Raw genomic sequence first — 22,274 nt, 5'->3', positions numbered from 1 at the left:
ACGCTACTTCTCGTGGGGCCCTTGCTCTCCCTTTTGTGGCAGACGGAGGTACAAAACCCCTCAATCGCGTGCCCGTTGTTGGATTGGGAATGAGTTGGATTGGATATTGGAATTGCGTGCTTAGTGCAATCGGGCTGGCTGCATTCCTTGCTCTGCGACATCCAGTAGGGTTTTTAGTTCTTCTCTTGTTCAAACAGGCTCTTATGCACAATGTATATCGAGCTTGCGTGGAGGAAGGGAGTCAGTGGCAGCTTTGGGCGCGGAATTGCCTTGGTTCTTGGTGCATGGCCGGGCGGCTCCAAATGTTGGTACGAGTTTAGCCGAAATCCACAGTCGCCGGCAGGAGAGTGTGTGTTGTGTATAAGGCAGAGAAAGACGCGGCTGTTAGCCCCAGTGTTGAATTGAGTACTTGTCAAAGCCTTCAGATGCATGGAAATTCCGCTTGATGATCTGTACTGAGAATGACGTCAATGCTATTTCCATCTACGGATCGAGGGGTATTCGTGGTATTTCATCTGCTCTTAGATATTAATTACAGCGAGATCCCTACGAGCACTTATTACTAAACACTAGCCGTCTCTAAGATGCCGGCCGCGTTGTCGTTCTTGAGCACTCTGTGTCAGATTGTGCCTCATTGATGTCTCGGCTTTCATCACTCCGAAGTCAAAGATGATCTAGAAAACGAAGAGCGGCATGTCACGGACCTATGGCAAGGGAGCAAGAATCTTTGAAGAACTTGAGCGGTGGTATGCTTGCTTGCCAGTAGGTGAGATGGGTAGGTTGTGCATGCAGAGGGATGAAAGGGTTCACAGACGCTACAGAGGCGTCAGAAGCAGAGCCTCGAAGGCAACCTCTATCCGCATGCCGTGATAATCCCAATCATGGATCAATCAGTGCTCTCCAACACAGTGGTATCAAATCATTGCTGACCCAAAATGAGAAGAAGTAATTAATTCTTTGACATGATCCCCTTTTCATTCATGTGCTTTTTCGCCCTCCGCCCTTCCCCCAAACCTTGAAACCTCTATGGCGCCCAGACCAAGTCAATCCTCTCCCCGACGACCTTGCTGTTGAACCACTCGAGGATCTCAATGTTGGAAGTCAGCGTCCTGGCCCCGCGCAGGATATCCACCTCAGCGACGCGCGCGACGGCGCAGAACAACTCCACGGTCGCCAGGTTGCGCGCGATACATTGCCGACTGCCCAGGCCGAAGGGGATGGCGTCGCGGACCATTTCGTCGGAGGGCTCGAGCCAGCGCTCGGGACGGAAGGCCTGAGGGTCGGGAAACACGCGGGGGTTCAGGTGCAGCGAATAGGGCGTGCAACTGACCTCGGTGCCCGCGGGGAAATGTTGGTCACTGAAAGTCCAGCCTCCCTGGGGGACGACGCGGGGCAGGCGCGACGGGTTGGCCATGGAGAGGCGTAGGCCCTCCTTGACGACGCCGCGCAGGTAAGGCAGGGTCTGGAGGTCGTCGAAGCCCGGTTTGTGAGAAAGGACCTCGGCGCGCAATTTCTCGTAGCACTCCGGGTGGCGCGCGAGGAGAAACAAGATTGTGGCCAGGTTCATCCCCGTGCTGTCCGTGCCCGCGAAGATGAGGTCCTTGCACTGCGCGCGTGTCTCCGAGGGTGTGAACCCGGCCTGAAGCAGCCGGGCTGGGTACGACGTCAACGGATGGCTTGAGGTAGCAGTCGGCTTGTCAGTAGACTGCGAAGCTGCTATCGCTGTTTCGGCATCGCGGACCACCCTCGCCACAAATTCGTCCACCCGTGCCAGACTCTGCGACACCTCCTCGTCGGCGTTCCACCAGGCGTCTAACCCCTCCACGATCTTGAACGCCCAGGAAGGCAGGTACCAGAACCGGCCGACCGCGACAAAGCAATCGACCATGCCAGCGGCGCTGATGGGCTCGGCCAGCTCGCGGCGTTTCTCGTGCTGCTGCCCGTGAGATTTCTCGTCAAGTGCCCCGTAGGTGGTGCCGAGGAGATACGACGACACGGCGTCGACAGCGAGACCTCGCGTCAAGTTCAGCACATTCAGCGCGCCGCTGCCTCCATGCTCGCTCTGTTCCTTGCCCTCGGCCAAGCGCGCCACAAACCGATCCACGCACTTGTAGATGACGTCCTGGCTCTGCCTCAGGCTCGATGTCGAGAACAGGACGGCGACGGCCTTTGCGCGGGGGGCGCGCACCGCAGGGTCGACTTCGGAGAAGATCGAGTTGTGCATCTGCGTCGAGTCCGGCAGGGCAAAGTTTTGGTAAAACGCGGGCTTGACGAAACCGCCCCTTTCCGTGTATATCGCGGCCAGCGCGGCCCCGTCAGAGATGTCGACGCTGTTGGGTCCATTGCGCACGATCGCGCCGTATCTCTGGTGCAGGGACTCGACGATGCTCGCTTCGTCGCCGATCCACGCGTGGTACGTCAGCCATAGCGACGAGATCCGAGGCAACAAGGGACCGGGCACATGGGATAGCGGATGCAGAGGAGAGATCCGGTACAGCACGCACAGGACGAGCGCGGTCAGCGGCAGCAGCAAGATGGTCAATAATGGATGCGCGTGAATCGCCGACACCAGTGCACCACCAACGCTGGATAAGGCCATGAGGGGAGGTGTCAAACCGCTCCTCTTGTCAAGCAAAAGATATGAATGAAATCTATATCTACAGCCGAATTACGGAGTCAACATGTATTAAAAGGCACAGAGGAAGGAGAGACGATAATATTAGTTGTAAAACTTTTTGTGTTTTTGTTTTGAGTCATCTCGTACATTTTCCAAACCTTTTCATCATGGCGGCCGTGACCCTTTACAATGAGTGTCTGGAGCCCTGCCTGACCCATCCATTGAAATCGCGCTGATGGCCGCGGCGTGCTGTGGTGACTTGTAACTGGTGGGTAACCACAGAGCGTGGATGTCCTTTCATGGAGCCCTGTGCGAGACGGACAACAGCGTACACGGCAACCGGATGGGGTTCTTTGATAACGGTACCGATTTGCAATGAGAGTATAAGGTAAAAAGTCAGAAACAAAGAAAATAGATCACTTCAGAACCGGTGGCTGACAGCAGCAGTGACCCAAGGCTGCCGATTAGACGTGGAACAGACAGAGGACTAGGTTCTCTCGGACGCGAATCTCCTTTTGATCTCTTTGGTGTGTATTCGAGACAAACCCCAAGCAAGTGAAGTACTGGACAGTCCACCGACATGGGTTCAATCCAGGCCCCCAGCGCTGGGCACACTGCAGAGTCGAGCCGCAAGGTCATTGTCGCTGGTGCCCAGCTGGGCCCAATCAATGTTGACACTCCACGATCCGAGGGGATCGAGCGAATGCTCAAACTGATGGACGACGCGCACCAGAAGCATGCCCAGTTGATTGTGTATCCTGAGATCGCCCCAGTGACATTCTTCCCTCGCCATATCCTGGAGGGGGATGAGCTGGAACAATACTTCGAGCAGGAGGTGGATGGGGACGCGACCAAGCTGCCGAACCTGAAGCCTCTCTTTGACCGGGCTCGAGAGTATAAGATGGACATGTATCTAGGGTATGCCGAACACGCCGCCGAGTCGAGCGAAGGCGAACATGTTCATTACAACACCGCCGTCTACTATTCTGGCGCGGCAGACAAAGTGATTTCCAAGTACCGAAAAGTCCACTTACCGGGCACGTTCGAGCCTTACGAGCGGAAAGACGCGACGAACCAGCTGGAGAAGAGATACTTCCTCCCGGGAAATCTGGGCTTCGAGGCATTCCGGGCGCCAGGGTTGATTTCTGGTGCGCTGAGCTCGAAATCGGGCGCAAAGGCCAACGAGGCCGATAGTCTGGGCAAAGGCGACGCCATCATCGGCATGCTCATCTGCAACGACCGACGTTGGCCAGAGGCGTGGAGGCCGTATGGCTTGCAAGGCGCGGAGCTAGTGTTATGTGGATATAACACGACGGCGTGGGCGCCGGAACTGATTGGGACCAACGAGAAGACCTCGACCCCGGAAAAGGCAAAGGCAGAGGCCCTGTTCCACAACAAGCTGTGCATCACGTACAACAGCTACGCCAACGCCTGCTTCAGCATCAACGTGGCCAAATGCGGAGTGGAGGACGGCAAGTACCCATTAATTGGGGGCAGCTGCATTGTCGACTGCGACGGCGAGGTGGTGGTGGAGGCACAGACAGAGGAGGACGAGCTCATTGTGGCCGAAATCGACCTGGGCATGTGCCGCCGCGGCAAGGAGAAGGTGTTTGCCTTTGAGAGGCACCGCAGAACCGAGCATTACGGGCGGATTGTGGAACAGACGGGCGTGGTTGAACCGGATCTGTTGTGATTCGGGATATATATGGCGGGCTGCAGGCAGTGAGGCAGGGATCCAGGAGGATGAGTGTCTCTGCTCGTATAAATACTGCCGCCTCTGAAATGTGCCAGAGGGTTGTGAAGTCTCAGGGGTGGCCTTTAGTGACGGTGGTACCTAAGAGTACTTGCCCAGGTGCTCGGTAGAGTACCTAGGTAGGCTACGGTACAGCTCCTGGAGCCTCACCAGCCCGAGTGGCCCTTCCACTGTTAATTATCTAGGTACCGAGTCCTTGTACGAGTGAGTACCTAGGTAAATCCTGCCCCTCGTGGCCTCCCACCTCATACCCCTATACACCTGCACCCCCGCTCACCGCCGTCCCCTAGGCCCTGGACCGTCGACAACCATGGCTTGGGCTAGTAGTCTACCACGCACTTGGCGATATCGTCTGCCGTGCTCCTCAGATCCCGGCCTGATAAGCGACACCCAAATATAGCCTGGGAATGTCCGACGGCACCAACGGCTCTAGCCCTCTTTTGCTGCCCCCTTTGAGATTGCCGGCCTGAGGCTGTCTGAGCCTCTGAGCAGCATCTTCCCCTATCCCGCATCGCAATTACCTGCGCGGGTCAGCTCCGCCTCAGCTGCTGCTCGAGATGGAAATTAAACGAGAAAAGCTAAGTTGAACCTCTTTTATGGGGCTTCTCTATTGTTTTCATCTCCTCTTCTTCTCGTCGTGTCCCCGTGTCCCCTAAACTTGTCCGAGTCCATCTCGACATTGACATCAACTGGGTTGCCCCTGGAAGCCGTGGGCGTCGAGCACGTCATTATTGGCATCGACTGGTCTCCAATTGGCGTTGTCGGAGGATAAAACAGGTAAAACAGGCTTGCTCCTGGTCCACAGCCAAAGCCAAAAAGCTCCCAGCCCGAGCAGCCCAAACCCACGAGGCGAGGGGGGCGCCAACGTCGGCCACCACAGCACCACAATATTCGCCAGCACAAGGTCAAACTCGCTTAGCAACTCCGACACTCGCGTCTGGCTCATTTGGCCGCATACCAAGGAAGGGGAAATACACACACACACAAAAAAAAAAGGACGATAAACCATGGCCGATTTACAAGGACAACAAACCCAATCACCTCCCACCATCCTTCAACCTCAGCAAGACGACCATCCCCTCTCCTTGCGGCCTGGCGGATCGAGATCTGGCTCTCCTCAACCACAACAGGCTCTTCTCTCCAGCTACGAGCAGCTTGAGACAGATCCCGCCATGTCCTCTTATCAGCGCGTCTCATCAGCCCCCGGATCTGGCAATTTTGGTGCTCAGTCGCCGCCTCTTCAATCGCCGCCGCTGCCCCAACAACCACAGGCAGCGTCCTCATCGTCGTCGGCCAACATGACCAGCTACACCAGTGCTCGTTTTCCCAGCCACTACTTCCCTCCCCAGTCGCCCACCAATGAGCAATCTACCTCTTCCGCCAACCCTTTCGCCGATGGGCCACCGGGCTCGCGCTCTCGAAGCAGCACCCTCGGTCAGAATTATCCAATCGCCATCGCGCCGCCCATGCCAAACTCACCTCCCCAGCAATCCGTCCAACCACTCTTCGCCCAGCACAGCGGCCATGCCGGCTCCTCGTCCCGCCCAGTTTCCCGCTCCGCCGCTTCTGGTGGCCCCGGCTCAATGGGAGGGCCCATGCCGTCAATGCCCACGGGGAGCGGAGGGAGTGGTCCCAGCACCCGCCCCACCAGTGCCAAATCCCCCTTCTCACCACCCATCACCTCGCCGCCACGCAACCGCCCGCATCAAATCCTGCTGATCAACCCCAACTCGACGCGCTCCATGACCGATGCCATGCTCCAATCCCTGCGACCTGTCATTCCCCAGGGCGTTGAGGTGACAGGCTACACCGCCCCGTACCCGGCCCCCACAGCCATTGAGTCCACGACAGATGCAATCATGTCCACGGAAGCCGTGCTACGAGACCTGGCCAAACACGCCGCCTCCAACGGGGAGACGGTGCAAAACTACGACGGCATGATCGTCGCCTGCTTCAGCAAGCACCCGCTCATCGACGCTCTGCGCGAGTCGTACGACGTCCCCATCATCGGCATCATGGAAGCCAGCGTCTACGTGGCGCGCATGCTCGGCGGCCGCTTCGGCATCGTCGCCACGGCACAGCGCTCCAGGATCAAGCAGGACGACGACATCGCCGCCTACGGACTCTCGCATTTCTACGTCGGCAGCGAGGCCACCCACCTCGGCGTGCTCGAGCTCGAATCCCGGCCCCGCGAGGAGGTCGCGAAACGCGTGGCCCACTGCGCTCGCGCGCTGGTCATGAAGGGCGCCGACACAATCTTACTGGGCTGCGCGGGGATGGTGGACATGGTCCGCGCGGCCAAGGACGCGGTCAGGGACGAGGACGGCCGCAGGACCGTCAATGTCATTGACAGTGTCGAGGCCGGTGTCATGATGATGGACAGTCTGATCGGTATGGGCATCCCCACCTCGAAGAAAGGCATGTACAGGGGGGAGAAGGAGGGCAGGAGAACGAGAGGTCAGAACTGGTTGTGATGATCCTCTTTCAGGGGCCTCTAAATTGTGCTTGGGTTGTTGGAGGGGAGCATATTTGGATCTAATATTACCGTGCATTATAACGTACCTTACTATGTGTCGCCGAAATGAGAATGAATGAAGGGGATTGCGCGGACGAGGGCCAGACGAGACGAGAACGAGAAACAGGAAAGATGCGTTCTGGGGAACCTCGAAATACTGTTACTATGGAAAGAGAGCGATTTGCATTACACTACCTAGGTATTGGATGGAACATCAACTTCTGGCGAAAGCATGGATATCTACCTACCTGGGTTGGTCAGATAGGTCAGATGAGTGTGTATCTAACTACCTAGCTGGCTGCATTTGATACAGCCCAGGTACCTTTCAGCTGAATAATAAATCCACGTCTACAAGGCTAGCCATCACCTGCATCCGTGATTTGGCAAGCGTACTGGTATACCTTCGGCTACCACCGTGATCTTCGTTGACCACTGAAGACAAACCCCCGTGCTACATCCTTTGATCACACTCCTGCTCATATAGCTACTGGCTTCTTCGAACCTGAATTTCAGACGCTGGGACCTTCGTCATCACGTCGGAGCCAATCCTCGTCTCTCCGCCCTTAAGGGATTCTCGCAATTGCGTTGGCCAATTGTCCTTGGTGACCTCTTGGCAAATGGTTGCCGAGTCCGACATCGAGGCCAGATGAAGCGGTCTGACTTCACCGGGACGGATGTCTGGATGATGGATTGTAGGGTAATTGCACTCAAATCATGAGCTTGATGGTGCTACACTGATGTCGGGAGGCGAGCCAAATCCCAGAACATGCTATACGATTCTTTCTGTGTTAGATGAAGCGGTGACTCACCACCCCAATATTCCCTGTCTCTTGATTCAGGTATTCAAGTCTTTAACAGGCGCCAGAAAGTCGAGATCACTTTCCGCCCCGGTTTCAGCCCCAGAATCTTCGACATCGTCGCTCTTTCCTGCCAGAATGTTCGTGATGAATCCCCACGCACTGACGATTTGGTCACCCGGTCTGACGAGCTCATACATCCGAGTGACCCACTCATCCGAGTCAATGATGAAATTTTCGAGCTCTGGTATGGCTGATATGGTATGATGATGGATGAGAGAAAAGGGTGGCTGAAGAGGGGCAACGAGGTCGTCGAACGAGGCCCGTAAAGCAGTGCTCGGTAAAGACACTTGGGATTGCGAAGAGGGGGAGGCTTTTCGTCCTATCCTCTGCTGTATCGCTGCGCTCGAGATTTTATCCACAAAGGTCCCAATCACTTCGATTCGCTGATTTGACGAGCCTTTGAGCAGACTCAATTTACTCAGCTCAGGAATGCCGCCAAAAACAACAAGTTGTACGAGGTCCGCTTCACTGGGCGGCTTACGAGATCGGATTATCCCTGCCGAGGGAGCTCGGCTCAAAGCGCGGAGGTGTTGGCGACAGAGTTCGAAGAAGTGATAGGCAGGGATGATTGCGGTCCCCGGGTATGTGCGCAGGAGATCTCTGACATATTGGCCACAGGAACGGCAGGGTATGCTGGAGTTGTCTTGTTCAGAAGAAGCCGACTGGGGTCTTGGATGATAAGGATGCTCTGTGACAAGCATTGTCCGGTAGCATTCTAGAAAATGATATATGGTCCACGTTGGCAGATGGAGCCGCCTCATCAGCTTGAACTTGTACGGGTTGAAATTGTCACATCGTTTGAACTTCGGGATAACGTATACTTTCATTTGGATCCAGTTGATGAGGACCTGGACCATTCTTTCAACTTGTGCTTGTCTTTTCAGCATCTGGAGTAAATAATCGAAGGAATCGCAGGGTTGTGGCGGAGGGTACAATGTGTGGAGGTAGTTGTAGAGGAATTTCGCCTTCTCATCGTTGATGTTGCCCTCATAGTCCGTCGTCCGATCATATGCATTTTGAAGAAGCAGAGACCGCGAGACTGGACCAGCGTGAGACTGCAAGTAGAGGTGGACAGAGCGAGACGTCGAACGAAGGCTAAGAAAGTCGGACACAGACAGATGGCAGAGGATTTGAGCTGTGATCTCGTCCGGCAAGGATAGCACAGCATCCCATAACCTTTCCCTGTCAGATTACATATAAGCATCACAACCGTCTCAATCTGCGGTTTCCCCATGCAAAAGTACTCACGAAGAGCCGGCGTCCGCCTCGCATCTCTTTGACGAATGTGACTTTTTCGACCATGACGAGAGCCGTAGGGACAGGGCCGCAAGGCTCGGGCGTCGAGAAGTGTATATGTCTGCCGCTGAGGGTCTTCTGGAGGACTCGCCACTTGAGCTCCCACTGTCGAAGAAATTGGCAGTGCTCGCCCGCCGAAAGGCCTTTGTTACAGGGACCATGGTGTGAGCAGAGGAGAGCCAGTGCTTGGAACAGGATTCGCGATGCGGCTTCGCCGTCCGTTGGGAAGTTTTATATGGCCAGTCTCAGGAACCGAGCGACAACAGTCATCAAGAAATGGGAATGAACAAGTTCATCCCGCGGAACAATCCGGATTGCGACTGCGTGGGTGGTGAGCTCAGGTGAGCCGATGTGAGAGCATAATTTTGAGAAGCTGGTGGGGAATCGAGCACAGATTCGGGCGTGCAGGCGAATAACAAAGGTCTCAATGCAAACACCAAGGACAAGGACCAACTTGTATCAGCCCAGAACTTTAAAGACTGCACACGCAACCAGGTTGGAAGCATCTGCGACCACGCAAGAATATGGGCTATATCACGAAGTTATAGAAGGAGGGGATCAACGGAAAGAAACAGGCTATTTTCCTTGAGGATCAACGAGCTGCGCGAACGAAAAAGCCAGGAAGTCGCGTGTATTACCACTTAGGCTGTTCCGCCCGAGGATCGCCGCCAATGCATGAGCCCACTAGCTCACTGATAGGCATTGCTTGTTACCACCAGTGCCCGTTACCGGGTGCATGGGCTGTTACCTACCTAGGTACCTAGCGAGCTAGGTAGGCAGATAAGAGATAGGCATCCTTAAGGGCCAGTACAAATCGAGCAATCGCGCCGCACATGGCCCAGGTCGGCTTTGCCTCTAGCTTCAGAGACGTAGCCGACTGCCAAAAGGTACGAGGTAATAATATTCGGTACAGAGCAGATAGACACGGATTTGAAAGAGCAGGTGTTCATCGACAAACAGTACTGTAAATCTGGGATGCTACCGCACTGCTTTTCCCTGTACTCCATAGCTCTACCGATTCCCGTCCGCATGGTGCTGTCCTTTGCCTTTCTCGACCCATCTAAACTCTACCACTTTGAGCTGTAATACACTCCACGCCAGAAAGTAAATACAAGAAGACGGACTGATGGCGCCATGGTTCCACATGCCTTTAGCTAATACTTGGTGCGCGAGGGCAACAGCTTCATCTGGTCCATTATGTTGCCTTGGATGCCAAGTACTCCATAGATCCACTTCAAGATTATGAAGAAACTGTCCGGTTCCTATTTAAAAGGTTAGCTTCAGCAGTCAAAGCACATACGATGATCGGACGGGGACTCCTTTGATGGGGGTGTGACATGTTTGTTGGACACTTACTCCCATGTGCTTTTTGCCCTTGACCATTCTTGCCAGCTTCGGTCCGCCATGTTCAAGAGCCACAAACAGGTCATCAATCGGAAAGATTTCGTCGTCGTTTCCATTTACCAGCAATACCTTGGTACACGGTTTTTCCAGGGTGCCGTCATTCAATAACGAGAATTTTCCAGCGTCTTGGATGAAGGATTCCAGGTCGGGGTAGCCGAATTTGTACGTCAAAGTAGTGGCGAGATCGAAAGGGTATTCCAGTTTGTTCACATTTTCGAGCCACTCCCGGTCAAACATCTGAGATCCAAGTCAACCTCACAAAAGACTTGACTGCGCCTTGCAGGGAATAGACGGAAAATGAACTTACGTGATGGCATCCGCCGCCCAAGCTGATGCTGGCGAAGAGTCGGTCATGGTGGGTGTGGGCTAGTCTAAGCGAGTAGTAGCCACCAGTCGAGAAGCCCCAGGCAATGATCTTCTTGCTGTCGATTTCCTTTTGCGTGTCAATCCAGTCCAGCACGCTGGACCATTGACGGTCAGGGCTTGTGGGATCCTGACGAAGGGCCGGTGAGTCGCCAGTGCCTGGGATCTCGGCGACGATCGTAGCCACCCCTTTCTGAAGGAAGCCCTCCTGCCACACTGCCAGTTCGGTTCGATAGCCGTCAAGCCCGGTGATGATGAGGACGCACGGAGCGGGAGACTGAGGGGAAGCATTCGGAGGGACGAGAAAGTTGACCGGAACGACATCACCCTCCCCTTGGATGGCATGCTTGTGAGGGATCCGGACCTCTTTGATAGGATGCTCCAACAGACTGTTACCATCCTCAGTCAGTCGTCGGCACGAAACTGCGCAATTGGAGACATCACTAACGCTGTGCCCTTGTAGAACATCTCTTTCCCGATCGTCCAGGCATATTTTTGCTTCTCCCCCCGGGGTGTAGGGAAGCGCGAGACACGGTAGACAGCAGAGCTCCGCAGATAATACTCTGAGGCCTTCTCTATCTCACCCGCCTTCTCCGCCTCTTCGGCAATCTTGCTGAGTTCTTCGGCCTTGGGGAAATATATCTGGGCGTACTCATCCCAGTCGTACGGCTCTTTCAAGCCTCTCTGCAGAGGGACTCAGCGGAGGTAATCGGAGAGAAGGAGTTGTAAAGGGGCACCTTGATGATCTCCTCCGCAATCGGCTCAAAGTCCTTGATGCTGCCGAACATGAATGGATAGACACCCATTGCACACTGTCAAGCAATTTGTGAGCCATTGTCAGTCACCGTTCTCTTGCGATTTCCACGTACAGGTCCCTTCCATTTGGTCTCCCATAGTTTCTGAAATGACTCGTGGTGGATGGCTGGTTTCGTGATTGCATCTTTAATGTAGTACTTTTCCGATGCGGACGCCATGACGGGCAAATGGGATATGAAATCGGGTTAGGAGTGGTTCAAAGCGTATCTTCTGTTGACCAAGGCAGACTGCGCTTGTAATATATCGTTCTTGAGTCTGCAGAAAAATCGCGGTGAGTGCGAAACGATCAATAAACAACCCGGCGCAAACAAATCCGGAGCCGAGTCCGAGCTGGTTTCCTCGTCGTTGTACGATAAATTAGTGTGACTGGTGGGCTGAAGAGGGGGCTCAATGGTTCCCAAACTAGTGGGAGAGACCACCCAAATGTGGAGGGCCGCCAACGGCTGGCGTAGGCTACGCGGGAGTCCGTACAGGAAATATAAAGCCCCCTGAATCTCGAGTCTGCTGTCATCATTTCGTCCGCTTTAGCCTTTTGTTATTACGGCATGGAGGTCGACGTGCACGAACGGACAAGATAGAGCCGGAAAAAGACACCAGGACAGTTGTGCATCTAACCGCAGAAGGGCATTTGCCGGCAACAAGAAGAATACCTACTAGGTACCTACCCAAGGTAGGTCTTGTGCTACGGGCAATAACCTGGGGGTCAAGACTCCAGGGACAAGGGTCTAGAGCCAGGCACGAGGCACTGAAGCAGTGGAGGCTGCCCCCGGAAGTTTCCCACGGCCACTAATCCTTCTGAGAAGAAGAGGCACGAGAGGCCAGACTGCTGCACCTGCTGCACCTGCTGCTAAATTCGGGTCGCCTAAAGTCCTCCTGCGAGTCGTGCGAGCAGCCCCACCACAAGGCGCACAATGTTGTAATCAGCCCCCAAATCTCTTCGCTTTAGGCCCGGGCTTGGGACAAAGCCTGCGGCCCTCCACCATCCCTGGCCACTTGCAGTCCGATGTCTCACCAAAGTGCCGTTGCCATCTGTCCCAGTGTCGACCAAGATAGGTGGCCCCCTTTATATTGTACGCCTGGTGTCTCTGCGCTTCACAGGTCTGCAAGGAGGACGAGTACCTAGGTAGTCACTCCATCCTCTCATGCCGATCTTTTCGATGAACACCCCTCCTGGATGTTGTACGCAATCGACATGAGATCGCATGTCCACCCCCCAAGCACTCCGAAATTCACGGGTTGACCCATCGCACCCACCAAGCAATCAAACTTTCAACGGTCGCGCAGATGCTCCGCCAGCCACCCACAAAGAAACATACAGCCTTGAGACTGTCAAAGCATCCAGCGAAATAAGAGGCCATAGCCAATCTTTCCTTGTTGAGACATGTACTCGTGTGCTGTGAACACTCCAATGCCTAATAGGCCCAACCGGGGACTCGCTCTCTCCCCAAAAACCATGCAACGATAAAAGGGTATGTAAAAGCTGTGAAAGGTGGACGAGAAAACATTCCCAATAAACCCCGGTCATGAAACTTCGTAACAGTCGTGCCTCTTGCTTTGTTTTCGTTTTCGGTTTTCTCTTGAGTGCTTAAGCCCCTTGGTCGCTTTTAAGCCTGCAGTCGAGTAGGACTTGACCGAGAAATCCAGATATATTTGGCGGCACTCCCACCTCGCCCTAATCTGTAAACGACTGGTGGGATCGCAGAGACACTTGATGCGTCGCCTTTTAAAATCGTTTTGAGATGCATCCTAGCACGATTCGTGAATGGATGTTCAGGTCCGAATGCGTCACGGCAGATATCCACCACATATTGCATGGTTTCATTGGCTTCGTCCTTTCGACCCAGCTTATTCGAGATCTCGGCCAGTCCTCGCAGACATCGGACATAGATCTCACGTTCCTCAGTGCGTGGCAACGTCTGTGACCGCTCCAGGGACGCCTTGATGGCTTGAAGTGCTCGCATGTAGTCTTCCATGTGGAAAAAGGCTTCAGAAGTGGACCGCAAAGCATAGCAGACCTCATAGCATCGTTTGTTCACAGTGGTTTCAAAAGCATCAACCAATTGCTGGAATCTGACGGCGGCTTCAGCGAAATGTTCTCGATTTAGGAGACCACTTGCGAAGGTCTGCAGTAAGGCGATCGTTTCGGGGTGGAAATATCCTATGCTATCTTGGAAGAAATCAAGCAATCGACGCAAAGTGGACTCGGCTAACCAAGCTCGCGAAGCCGTGGCATCGTGCATGTGCATGGCAATAACATAGATGGGGTGATCTTCGGACTCGAAAACGGTTTTAGCCATGTCGGCCAAGTGTTGTAAAAGCATTAGTAACGGTTCTTCATATCCAGTTCCATCATGTCGGATGATCAGGTCAAAGATGTAAATCATGAAGCCAACGTGATCATCCTTCAACAGACCTTCGATGAGCGCAAAGGCTTTGTAGAAATTGTCAAATGCCCGATCCCGCTGGCCGTTCCAGAGAAATGAATAGCCATGGTACATGGAATAGTAAAACCTATCGGCCAGGGCATCGTCCGAAGTAGCAGTCCACGTGCCGGTAGTATTGCGGATGGACAAATTCCGCGTCGTAAACAAATTCATGTAGTGGTTTTGCATATTTTGAAAGATGACATCCTGATACCGTTGGTCTTCAGCCGAAGCTGTGACTTGCGCGACTGATGATTCGACAGAGAGCGTGCGGAAGGGTGGCATCGGCGGGAGTTCGGGTATATTCAAGGCTTGCTGTAACATCGCTAGACGCTCGGCGGCAACATCGGAAGTCCTCAATCTCAAGGCCAGGGTGGGCTTTTCTGGCTCGCTCATTTCCATGGGACTTCGGGTCATTTCGAGATCGGATGCATCTTGAGTGGCGTTGAGCATGTCATCATTGGATGACAGAGGTGTTTTGACGTCGGCATCCTCTGGAGAAGAAATGTCGCCGGATACTGATCTCTGAGGCTCCAGAAGGCTCGAGGGGTCTTTGATACCTTTGCGGTTGAAGTAGTGCAAGGCGTCGGCGAGGGTAACTTGCCTTCCCCTCACCAAGAAGACTTTGTCCTTGTCATCGCCCTTCTGCTGCAAGCCTTGGCGAACCAGATCGAGCATCTCATGCTCCTTCTTTTTCTTGTCCAGACCCCAGGTATGGAGTCGACTTTTATACATTCGCTCACTTTTGATCATAAGATATCAGCGCTGAAAGGCAAGAAGAGACTATAGGGATAAGAGAAGTAAGTGGAACAATAGACAGAGGATACATACGTGGGCGCAAAATCATACTCTCTTTTCAAGTATTCAGCCACATCCTTGAGAGTCCGACCTTCCTCAAAGTATAACTGGGTTATTAAAGGTCGATGCCTCCGCCACTCTTCTGAGGTGTATGAGTTGGAAGAACGCTTCGAGATCTTGCTTTTGCGATCGACAGGCGAGCCGTCGGCAGAAGCCATGGCGGAAAGTGGGTTTTAACGACCAAGGGCAATTTGTGATGATAATCAGGGCATTATATCAAGTGATTTGACGGAAAAGGCATTTTGGGATGATAGGGATGTCTCCGGTTGACGGTGGTCGAAGAGTGGCTGTGCGGGCGAAAATCGGTCGTTGGCCAAAATTTACGATGCGTATGAAAGCTGATGGATAGAGAATCACTCGATAGATTTCCAGGAGGCGTCAGATGCGCGTTTTGCTTTAATGCGAGCGAAGTATTGGAACTGGAGGTGAGGCTGAAATCCGGAATAATGGCCAGGAATGAAGTCGAAGCGCAAGAATTGGAGGTCGGCAGAGAGGCGAGGTTGAGTGCCATCCACCAACCCACAAGGGCAGGAAGTCGAAGAAAGTGACGAGTGAGTAGTTAAAAAAGTTTAAAACGTGCCAGCTGCCTTGACGAGTGCCTGAAAGTTCACAGGGGGTTTGGCTCTCCGCCCGAGGCTGTTTGTCCGTTCTTTTGTCCTTTTTAAACTGCTTGGCCGTTTGGGAATCGGGACTAGCTTAGTGAATTTGGTGGACTGCAGCGGTGGGAGGGTGGGCAGTGGAGGGGCCTCTTGGCTTGCATGGATGTTCTCGAAGAACTTCAAGGATAAATAGGCGTGGTAGGTAGTGCTAACGGGCGGTAGGCTTAATCGAAAGGGTCTGGTCTGCCTGGATCAAGGGTCAGCGTCTAGCCCTTCAGTTCAATGAGTCGGGGACTGGTCCAACTGGGGTTACCTGAACGATCCCAGCTACTCAAAGATAGTGGGGGCCTCGTGGGTGTCGAGTCGTAGACCTCACAGCCAAGTCGACTTCCCAATTTGTCCCTCTTTTCTTTCTGAGGGTCAAGGCCGAAGGTGTGGGGAGTCAGGAGGGATAGGAGTAACAGAGGATCGGGGATCAGAGGACCAATGGGATCTGTAACGGCTGCTCGGATCAAGAACCAAAGATTTCTGGAGCAAAGTCGTGGCAAGGTGGAGATTCCCTCTCCTCAAAAGCAAAGGCTCGAATTAAAGTTGGGTTGCCTGGAAAGGGAAAGTGAGATAGCGTGTGGGTGTATGGGCGAGTGAGTTGTGTGTGTATGAGTGAGAAGGCCAGAGCGAGAGCCAGAGCGAGAGAAAGAATCGAGAGACGCGGGGGAGAGAGCGTGGGAAAGTGGGTGAGAAGGTCAGAACACAATTACATACGGTGTGTGTGTGTCGACCGACTACTCGTAAGTGAGAGGGTGGTGACTCTGGTGAGTGCAGGTGAGTAGCTCGTCAGTGAGTGCTAGAGTCGAGCATCCAATACGGAGCCTCCAGTTAAGGTCGCCCTCAGCAATTGGTTGGTGGCTACCTAGGTATGGAATGACTCGGGAGGTAGAAGATTATTATTAGCTTAATGCTGCCCATGGCTCAACCATTGCCATTCATTTCCTCGTGTAATTTTTCGTGGTACCTTGCTCGCTTGCTGCTCTCCTCGGTACGTCCTCGCAGGTGGTGGTAGTGGTGGTGGGTGCAGTGATGGTGGCGGCGGCGATAGAACGATACGTAGCACTACAAAAGTACCTTTTGGTTCAGCTTTGTTTAGTTACTTCCAGGTTCTTTGCCTCCCAAGTCTCAACCCTTTGCGTCAGAGATCAACGCTGATCAACCCTAGGATTGCCGCCATCGTGCGTCTACGCGGGTGGCCAAAACATGGGTGATGGGACCTGGGCCGGACATGATCGAGCTAAAGGATTGAATAATGCACGCCGAATCCCTCCCCGCCCCTGTTATGCATCCCTCCACGCCCTCTCCATGTACGTACTACGTACTAGGTACCTGGGTACGTACCGCAGCCCGGTAATTGACCATACCATCCCCATCATTATTCCTACCATGGATATCATGCAACTTCCCAAGCTGTCCATCTACCGGCGTATTCTGATTTGCGCCAGGATCTGTTGGTCACTTGCCCTTTGTCATTGCTGCGTCTGACCGGGCCGGACAAGTTCCATCCATCCATCCCCTTGTGTGTGTTGCTATTATTGTGGCAGTGCACTACACTGTACCCAAGTAGGTATATGACACTCCCACGCTTCCCCTTCGTTACAGACCACTGCCAACGGGAAAGTGGTAGGGCTTAGGGTATGAGTACGGCTTCCGGTCAAATCTCTTCTTCAGGTCCTATCTGGATAGCTAACTGGCCTAGGGAAAGTGTGCCACCCACGTCGTCCTTAACAAAATAGCTGGTCATATTATCCTCCCTCACGCTGTCATCATTGTCATGTTCGACTCGGCTACCCACCGAGATCACGTCAACCATTTCCATCCCAACCACATGGAAACACATGATTCCGCCTAATGTTACCTGCCAAAGGTTTGCTGCTATATCCTATGATTACTATGGGGCGGTAAAAAGCTTGATCCTCTGCGAAGACTGTTTTGGTCATTCTTGACTGCTCTGGAGAGGAAAGCTTCCTGCTGGCTCGTGTGTTGGACTTGTTAGAATGGAGTAAAAGGTCAGAGTGAGCCAGGCACCAGGATGGTTCCAAGCCACGTGAGAGCCCGAATGACGGATGCGGAATAATGATCATGCGAGTTCCGGATGACCAACAGAGGAGAATTTGCGGCACGGCTCGACTTTCTTCTTCTCTCCCTTCTGTCTCCTTTTTCTCCTGCAGACGGAAGCAGGTGTCCAGGAGTTCTCTTCTCATAATTATTACCAATATCCAGCATGACAGTCCCCCTTGTGGTGATGGTGTCCACTAGAACCACCTAATCAGAGTATGGTCGGAAGTACTCCCCTGAAATAGGTAACCACCCCGGGATTTCTGGAATTTTTTTTCTTCTTCTCCGGCTTCAATCATGATATGATTCGATTGTTTAAGACCTCGAGCCTCCAGCGGACCCTAACTGGTCGTCATCAACTCCAATTTTCTCAGACGAGACAAGCGTGAAACAGCTTACATACCCAGGTACCTACCGTATATGAGATGGCGAGGACGACAGCAACGATTCTCCGAGCTCGACCGTGCCCACGGACCATGAACGCAAATCATTTTCTCCACATGCCAAATTGGTTCTCACTTTCATTTCCATGATGGCCCATTCTCTCCTGCTTGCAACTCAATTGAGAATATGCTTGGGAACCACCTGGGGGCCAAGGGCAGCACAGCCTCTTCCCGGGTCGACTGTCACCTTATGGATAGCCGAGAGAGAAAGGAGCTTTGCTCTGAAGGATTTCCGCACACAGTGAAACAACAATTTCCGCTACAACAGACGATGAAGCGTGAACGACGTCGCTTGATGATGGGGCAAGTGAGGCACAGATGATATTATATCGTCTTGCAAACCATGACTGAATTGGACGATCCTTTCTCGTGACAGGCGAATTTGCATGAGTAAGGCCTGTCCGCCAATCCTACAATTTGCCGACGCTTCTCGTATGCCGTGTAGAACAATAACGCACATTTCCCGAGCATGCAGCAACTCCTCAGGAGTAAACTCCTCGGGTGCAGCGTGCCTACCTTTGTCCACGAATCACATCAAATGATCACGAGGAATCGGTGTAACACTTAAAACCGAGGGTTGGGACAAACGCGATCATGGTTTACTATGTAAAGCCAGGGCGTGGCTTTGGAATATCAAACATTTGCTGACCTTCGTTGAAATCATTTTCTCTTTCACTCCAAGCCCTGCACTCAAGCCAACGGACTCAGGTTCAACCGCCACAATGGCCTCTACAGAACCACTTCCCTCTGCTCTTCCGGATCCAACCATCCATATAACAACCCACAACTCCTCTGGTAAAGCTACAATCCACTCTTCATCTCAGAACCAATGGGATTGGTTCCCCGAGAGGGCCGTTGGATTCAACGTGGTGTACACCACTTCATCATTCCCGGTCTCGCTGAACGACGATGCCGATATTAAAGACCACACGGCGACCATGTCCAGTCGTCAGCTCGGGCTCGTCAAGAAAGGCGGGACAGTCTGTCGTATTGTTGATTTTGGTCCGGGAGGCAGTCCTCTAATGCATCGCACACAAAGCCTAGACTATGGAGTTGTTTTGGAAGGCACCATCGAGATGGAATTGGACGATGGCAGCGTGACTCTCTTGAAGCGTGGAGACGTTGCAGTGCAGCGGGGTACAAATCACGCGTGGAGGAACCCCAGCAAGACAGACTGGACGAGAATGCTGTTTGTCTTGCAGGACTGTCAGCCAGTGCTTGTGGGCGGAGAAAGACTTCACGAGGAACTTGGAGAAGGAGGCAAAGACATCCCAAGAAGCGGCAATGATGATTGAGCCGTGGTGGCAGTCCCGGCCAAATTCAATCTAAGGCATTTCCATCAATGTCACGCTCGGTTTGTGTAGAGCCATATCTGTTTCGGCATTTGTGACACATTTTTGCCCAGACAACCATTCTACGCTTCGTGCCCTCAGACTGGGGAGAGCAGCCTGAAGACTGTTGGATCTTACGGGATCTTACTCATCCAGCCGAGGAAGGCGAAAGTCAAAGACGCAGGCGCAGGTCAAGTGATTTTCCGAGCACCCAATCTCCTCACTCTCCTCATACTCCATTTCCCGATGAAGGCGTTCCCAGGATTCACATAATCGTCCTCTAGTCCTTTATGTGAAGACGCTAGTACTGGTGCTGCGCGATTCTGGTCTTGGTCGGAGATTCAACAGAAGAGATCCATCTCCAGACGACGCACTCATGCTGGCTGGAGCAGGTCGACCAAGGAAGGCCTGCAGCCGGTGCAAGAACCAAAAGGTATCAGAGTGCAAAACCATGGCGCCATGTTCTTTTGAGCTAATGTATGCTCATAGGTTCGCTGCTCGGGAGAAAAGCCGAGTTGCAGACGATGCTCGAGGTTGAATCATCTTTGTCTATACAAGGCGAACGATGGTCGACGGAGCTCGAAAGCGACTCCTCACTCAGTGTGCACAGATAAGCCGTGCACAGATAAGCCGTGCTCATCGACGTCCTCGTCCAGCCCTAAGACAGGAAGAATTTCCGACGCCACTATTCACAATGGAACAAAAGCACCGATGCAATCATGGTATAGACCTGTAGCGGGACCAGGTCTTCCGGCCCAAAGTGTCTATGTCGGCATTCCCATGACTCTCATCATGAGCCTCGTCGACGTCTATTACGCCAACGTGTACAATGCCTCGCTTTTACTGCATAAGAGACTGTTTATTGAAGCAATAGCATCCGGTACTGCTCGTCATCATCTCGTCCTTAGTGTGTGCGCTTGGGCTTTGAAGTGAGATATGCGCACACTTTCCGTGCACTGGCGAGCACTTCTGACCTTTGTGCTCTAGCTTTCATCGAGACCCTGACGGCCGATCAGTTCTTTGTAACCACGATTTCAAGACGGAATGGGCAGATCAAGCAGGCAAACTTGCGTTTCAAGAAGTGGAGAACCCAACTGACGAGCACATCGTCACGTTCATGAACCTTGCGCTTTTCTGGTACAGTCAGGGCTCATGGCGCAGATCTTTCATTCACAAAGGTTCAGCAACAAGCTTGCGTTGGGCCATCACTTACCTCGACTGACCAGATGGCAGGCAATGCTGCACAAATTGCGCATCTCCTCGGGCTCGCAACGGATAGACCAGGCAGAGAAGATCTGTGGGAGTCGGAAATACGTCGCCGTCGGTTTTGGGCTTGTTATCTCATGCATTGCCATGCTATCGAAACGTCTGTCGGGTGGGCATCTGCTGAAAACACCCTGAAACTCACGTTGCCATGGACAGAGGAGGATTTCAATGCTGGCATTGCAACCAATCCCAAATTGTGTTTAAAGTCTGGGGACAGCAATGGTGGCATCTACGGCGAACTAATCAAAGCCTTGACGTTTTGGTGAGAACATGCTCAATATCTGCCCTGCATGCGAGCGCCTGCCTGTGCTGACATTGCACTCAAGGAGCGAGGTTAATGCTCTTGTCAAATCTGCAGAGTCCAGCACTAGCGAGAGACTTCAGGCAATCTACGTCCTCGATGACCGGATATCGAAATGGCGAACCAAGCTTCCAAACTCGCTTCGATTGACTGTTGAAACGGTTCCAGAGGTACCCGACGAGGCTCTTCCGAACATCTTGCTCCTCCACATTGTCTATCATCAATGTCTGTGTGCCCTCCATGCCTCTCTAGTGCCTCTCTTCTGCTGGAGTGCGGCAGAGGAGACATGGTCTGTGGCAAGACAGATGTCGGCCCAGGTGGCTTATGAAAACGCCTGCGCCGCTTCGGACCTTGTTGATGCAGTCCTCTCGAGTTTCCCTCGGCTCAAAGCAATACCAAGTTTCGTCGCTTACGCAGCATATTGCGGCGCTGCTATACAGATTCCTTTCATGTGGTCTACCAATACGACTGTGAGACAGAGAGCGTACAAGAACGTCCGGGCTAACGTCAAGATGATACGTACCTTGGCAAAGTATTGGAAGTTCGCAGCCTTGTTGGTATGGGTGGTCAATTATCCTGGAAAAGTGATGCAGTTGACTCTGACTAACACGTATCATTCGTCAGGAGAGCCATGTGCGCTACATTTACCAGATTCATGCAAAGCACCCCATAATTCTCGAAAACGAACCCAAGTTCATTGACCCGAAGAAGCTTACGAGCTTCCGCACCAACGCCGTCCATGCCAGAGAGTCCATCCTCGGCCACAACCGCATACTGTGGATAAATGGCAATGTCCTACCCAGGCAGGGCGAAGAGATCGCGATGCTTGGGTCTGAGGAGGAGAGCGATAGCGAGTCTGTCACAGCACGGGCAGCATTTGATGTGCGAGAGAGAGACCTCGTGGTAGAGGGCTCATCAGCGCCTTGTTCGCGTTTGCCTACTCTAGCAGCCGCACCGCTCAATTGGAGAGGTCTTGACCAAGCGCCACAACGGAGACCTGGAGGATTGTCGTCAACGGCGATGTCGTTGCCGTCGCCGTCGCCATTGCCGTACGCACCACCTGCGCCACCGCAAGCGCCCATGCGACAAGACCTGCCCGAGATGATGCCATCACTGGACTTTTTCCGCCCCTTCCACGATCCCGAGATGCTCGATCTCTTCCCAAACGGCCAGGCGCTGGACTTTTCGCTCTTTGAAACAGGTGCCCCAAGTCTCGACTTTTTGGACTTGTGGCCTTCCGACCCTACTGAGTGAGCCTGCAGTGGCGCAGTATATGCGAGGCGTTGGTGTAACACCGCTGGCTAGCTATCTTCTTTAGTCTGG

The 22,274-nt window shown here is 53.2% G+C and overlaps 8 protein-coding genes across 8 annotated transcripts; 4 read left to right on the top strand and 4 right to left on the bottom strand.

Annotated features, from left to right (window-relative positions):
• Positions 1–1,024: 1,024 nt before the first annotated feature.
• On the bottom strand, positions 1,025–2,599 carry Z520_05086 (uncharacterized protein; the record flags this gene model as incomplete). Its single annotated transcript, XM_016775590.1, has 1 exon — positions 1,025–2,599. One exon carries the CDS (start codon positions 2,597–2,599, stop codon positions 1,025–1,027), a length of 1,575 nt encoding a protein of 524 aa, XP_016633633.1.
• Positions 2,600–3,197: 598 nt separating this feature from the next.
• On the top strand, positions 3,198–4,310 carry Z520_05085 (uncharacterized protein; the record flags this gene model as incomplete). Its single annotated transcript, XM_016775589.1, has 1 exon — positions 3,198–4,310. The coding sequence occupies one exon, from the start codon at positions 3,198–3,200 to the stop codon at positions 4,308–4,310; it is 1,113 nt and encodes a 370-aa protein (XP_016633632.1).
• Positions 4,311–5,377: 1,067 nt separating this feature from the next.
• Z520_05084 (uncharacterized protein) lies at positions 5,378–6,844 on the top strand (the record flags this gene model as incomplete). The annotated part of the gene is made up of 1 exon (XM_016775588.1): positions 5,378–6,844. One exon carries the CDS (start codon positions 5,378–5,380, stop codon positions 6,842–6,844), a length of 1,467 nt encoding a protein of 488 aa, XP_016633631.1.
• Positions 6,845–7,720: 876 nt separating this feature from the next.
• On the bottom strand, positions 7,721–9,202 carry Z520_05083 (uncharacterized protein; the record flags this gene model as incomplete). The annotated part of the gene is made up of 2 exons (XM_016775587.1): positions 7,721–8,927; positions 8,994–9,202. The coding sequence occupies 2 exons, from the start codon at positions 9,200–9,202 to the stop codon at positions 7,721–7,723; spliced, it is 1,416 nt and encodes a 471-aa protein (XP_016633630.1).
• Positions 9,203–10,195: 993 nt separating this feature from the next.
• Z520_05082 (uncharacterized protein) lies at positions 10,196–11,782 on the bottom strand (the record flags this gene model as incomplete). The annotated part of the gene is made up of 6 exons (XM_016775586.1): positions 10,196–10,303; positions 10,398–10,682; positions 10,753–11,197; positions 11,257–11,492; positions 11,546–11,620; positions 11,678–11,782. 6 exons carry the CDS (start codon positions 11,780–11,782, stop codon positions 10,196–10,198), a joined length of 1,254 nt encoding a protein of 417 aa, XP_016633629.1.
• Positions 11,783–13,228: 1,446 nt separating this feature from the next.
• Z520_05081 (uncharacterized protein) lies at positions 13,229–15,063 on the bottom strand (the record flags this gene model as incomplete). Its single annotated transcript, XM_016775585.1, has 2 exons — positions 13,229–14,789; positions 14,879–15,063. The coding sequence occupies 2 exons, from the start codon at positions 15,061–15,063 to the stop codon at positions 13,229–13,231; spliced, it is 1,746 nt and encodes a 581-aa protein (XP_016633628.1).
• Positions 15,064–18,775: 3,712 nt separating this feature from the next.
• Positions 18,776–19,348, top strand: Z520_05080 (uncharacterized protein; the record flags this gene model as incomplete). Its single annotated transcript, XM_016775584.1, has 1 exon — positions 18,776–19,348. The coding sequence occupies one exon, from the start codon at positions 18,776–18,778 to the stop codon at positions 19,346–19,348; it is 573 nt and encodes a 190-aa protein (XP_016633627.1).
• An 828-nt stretch (positions 19,349–20,176) lies between these two features.
• Z520_05079 (uncharacterized protein) lies at positions 20,177–22,205 on the top strand (the record flags this gene model as incomplete). The annotated part of the gene is made up of 5 exons (XM_016775583.1): positions 20,177–20,313; positions 20,372–20,562; positions 20,618–20,912; positions 20,977–21,508; positions 21,576–22,205. 5 exons carry the CDS (start codon positions 20,177–20,179, stop codon positions 22,203–22,205), a joined length of 1,785 nt encoding a protein of 594 aa, XP_016633626.1.
• Positions 22,206–22,274: the final 69 nt, after the last annotated feature.

The sequence above is a fragment of the Fonsecaea multimorphosa genome, assembly GCF_000836435.1.
Source record: "Fonsecaea multimorphosa CBS 102226 unplaced genomic scaffold supercont1.8, whole genome shotgun sequence".
Classification (NCBI taxonomy): Eukaryota; Fungi; Ascomycota; class Eurotiomycetes; order Chaetothyriales; family Herpotrichiellaceae; genus Fonsecaea; species Fonsecaea multimorphosa.
The sequence above is the reverse complement of the archived record's forward strand: the minus strand, read 5'-3'. Positions and strand labels throughout refer to the sequence as shown.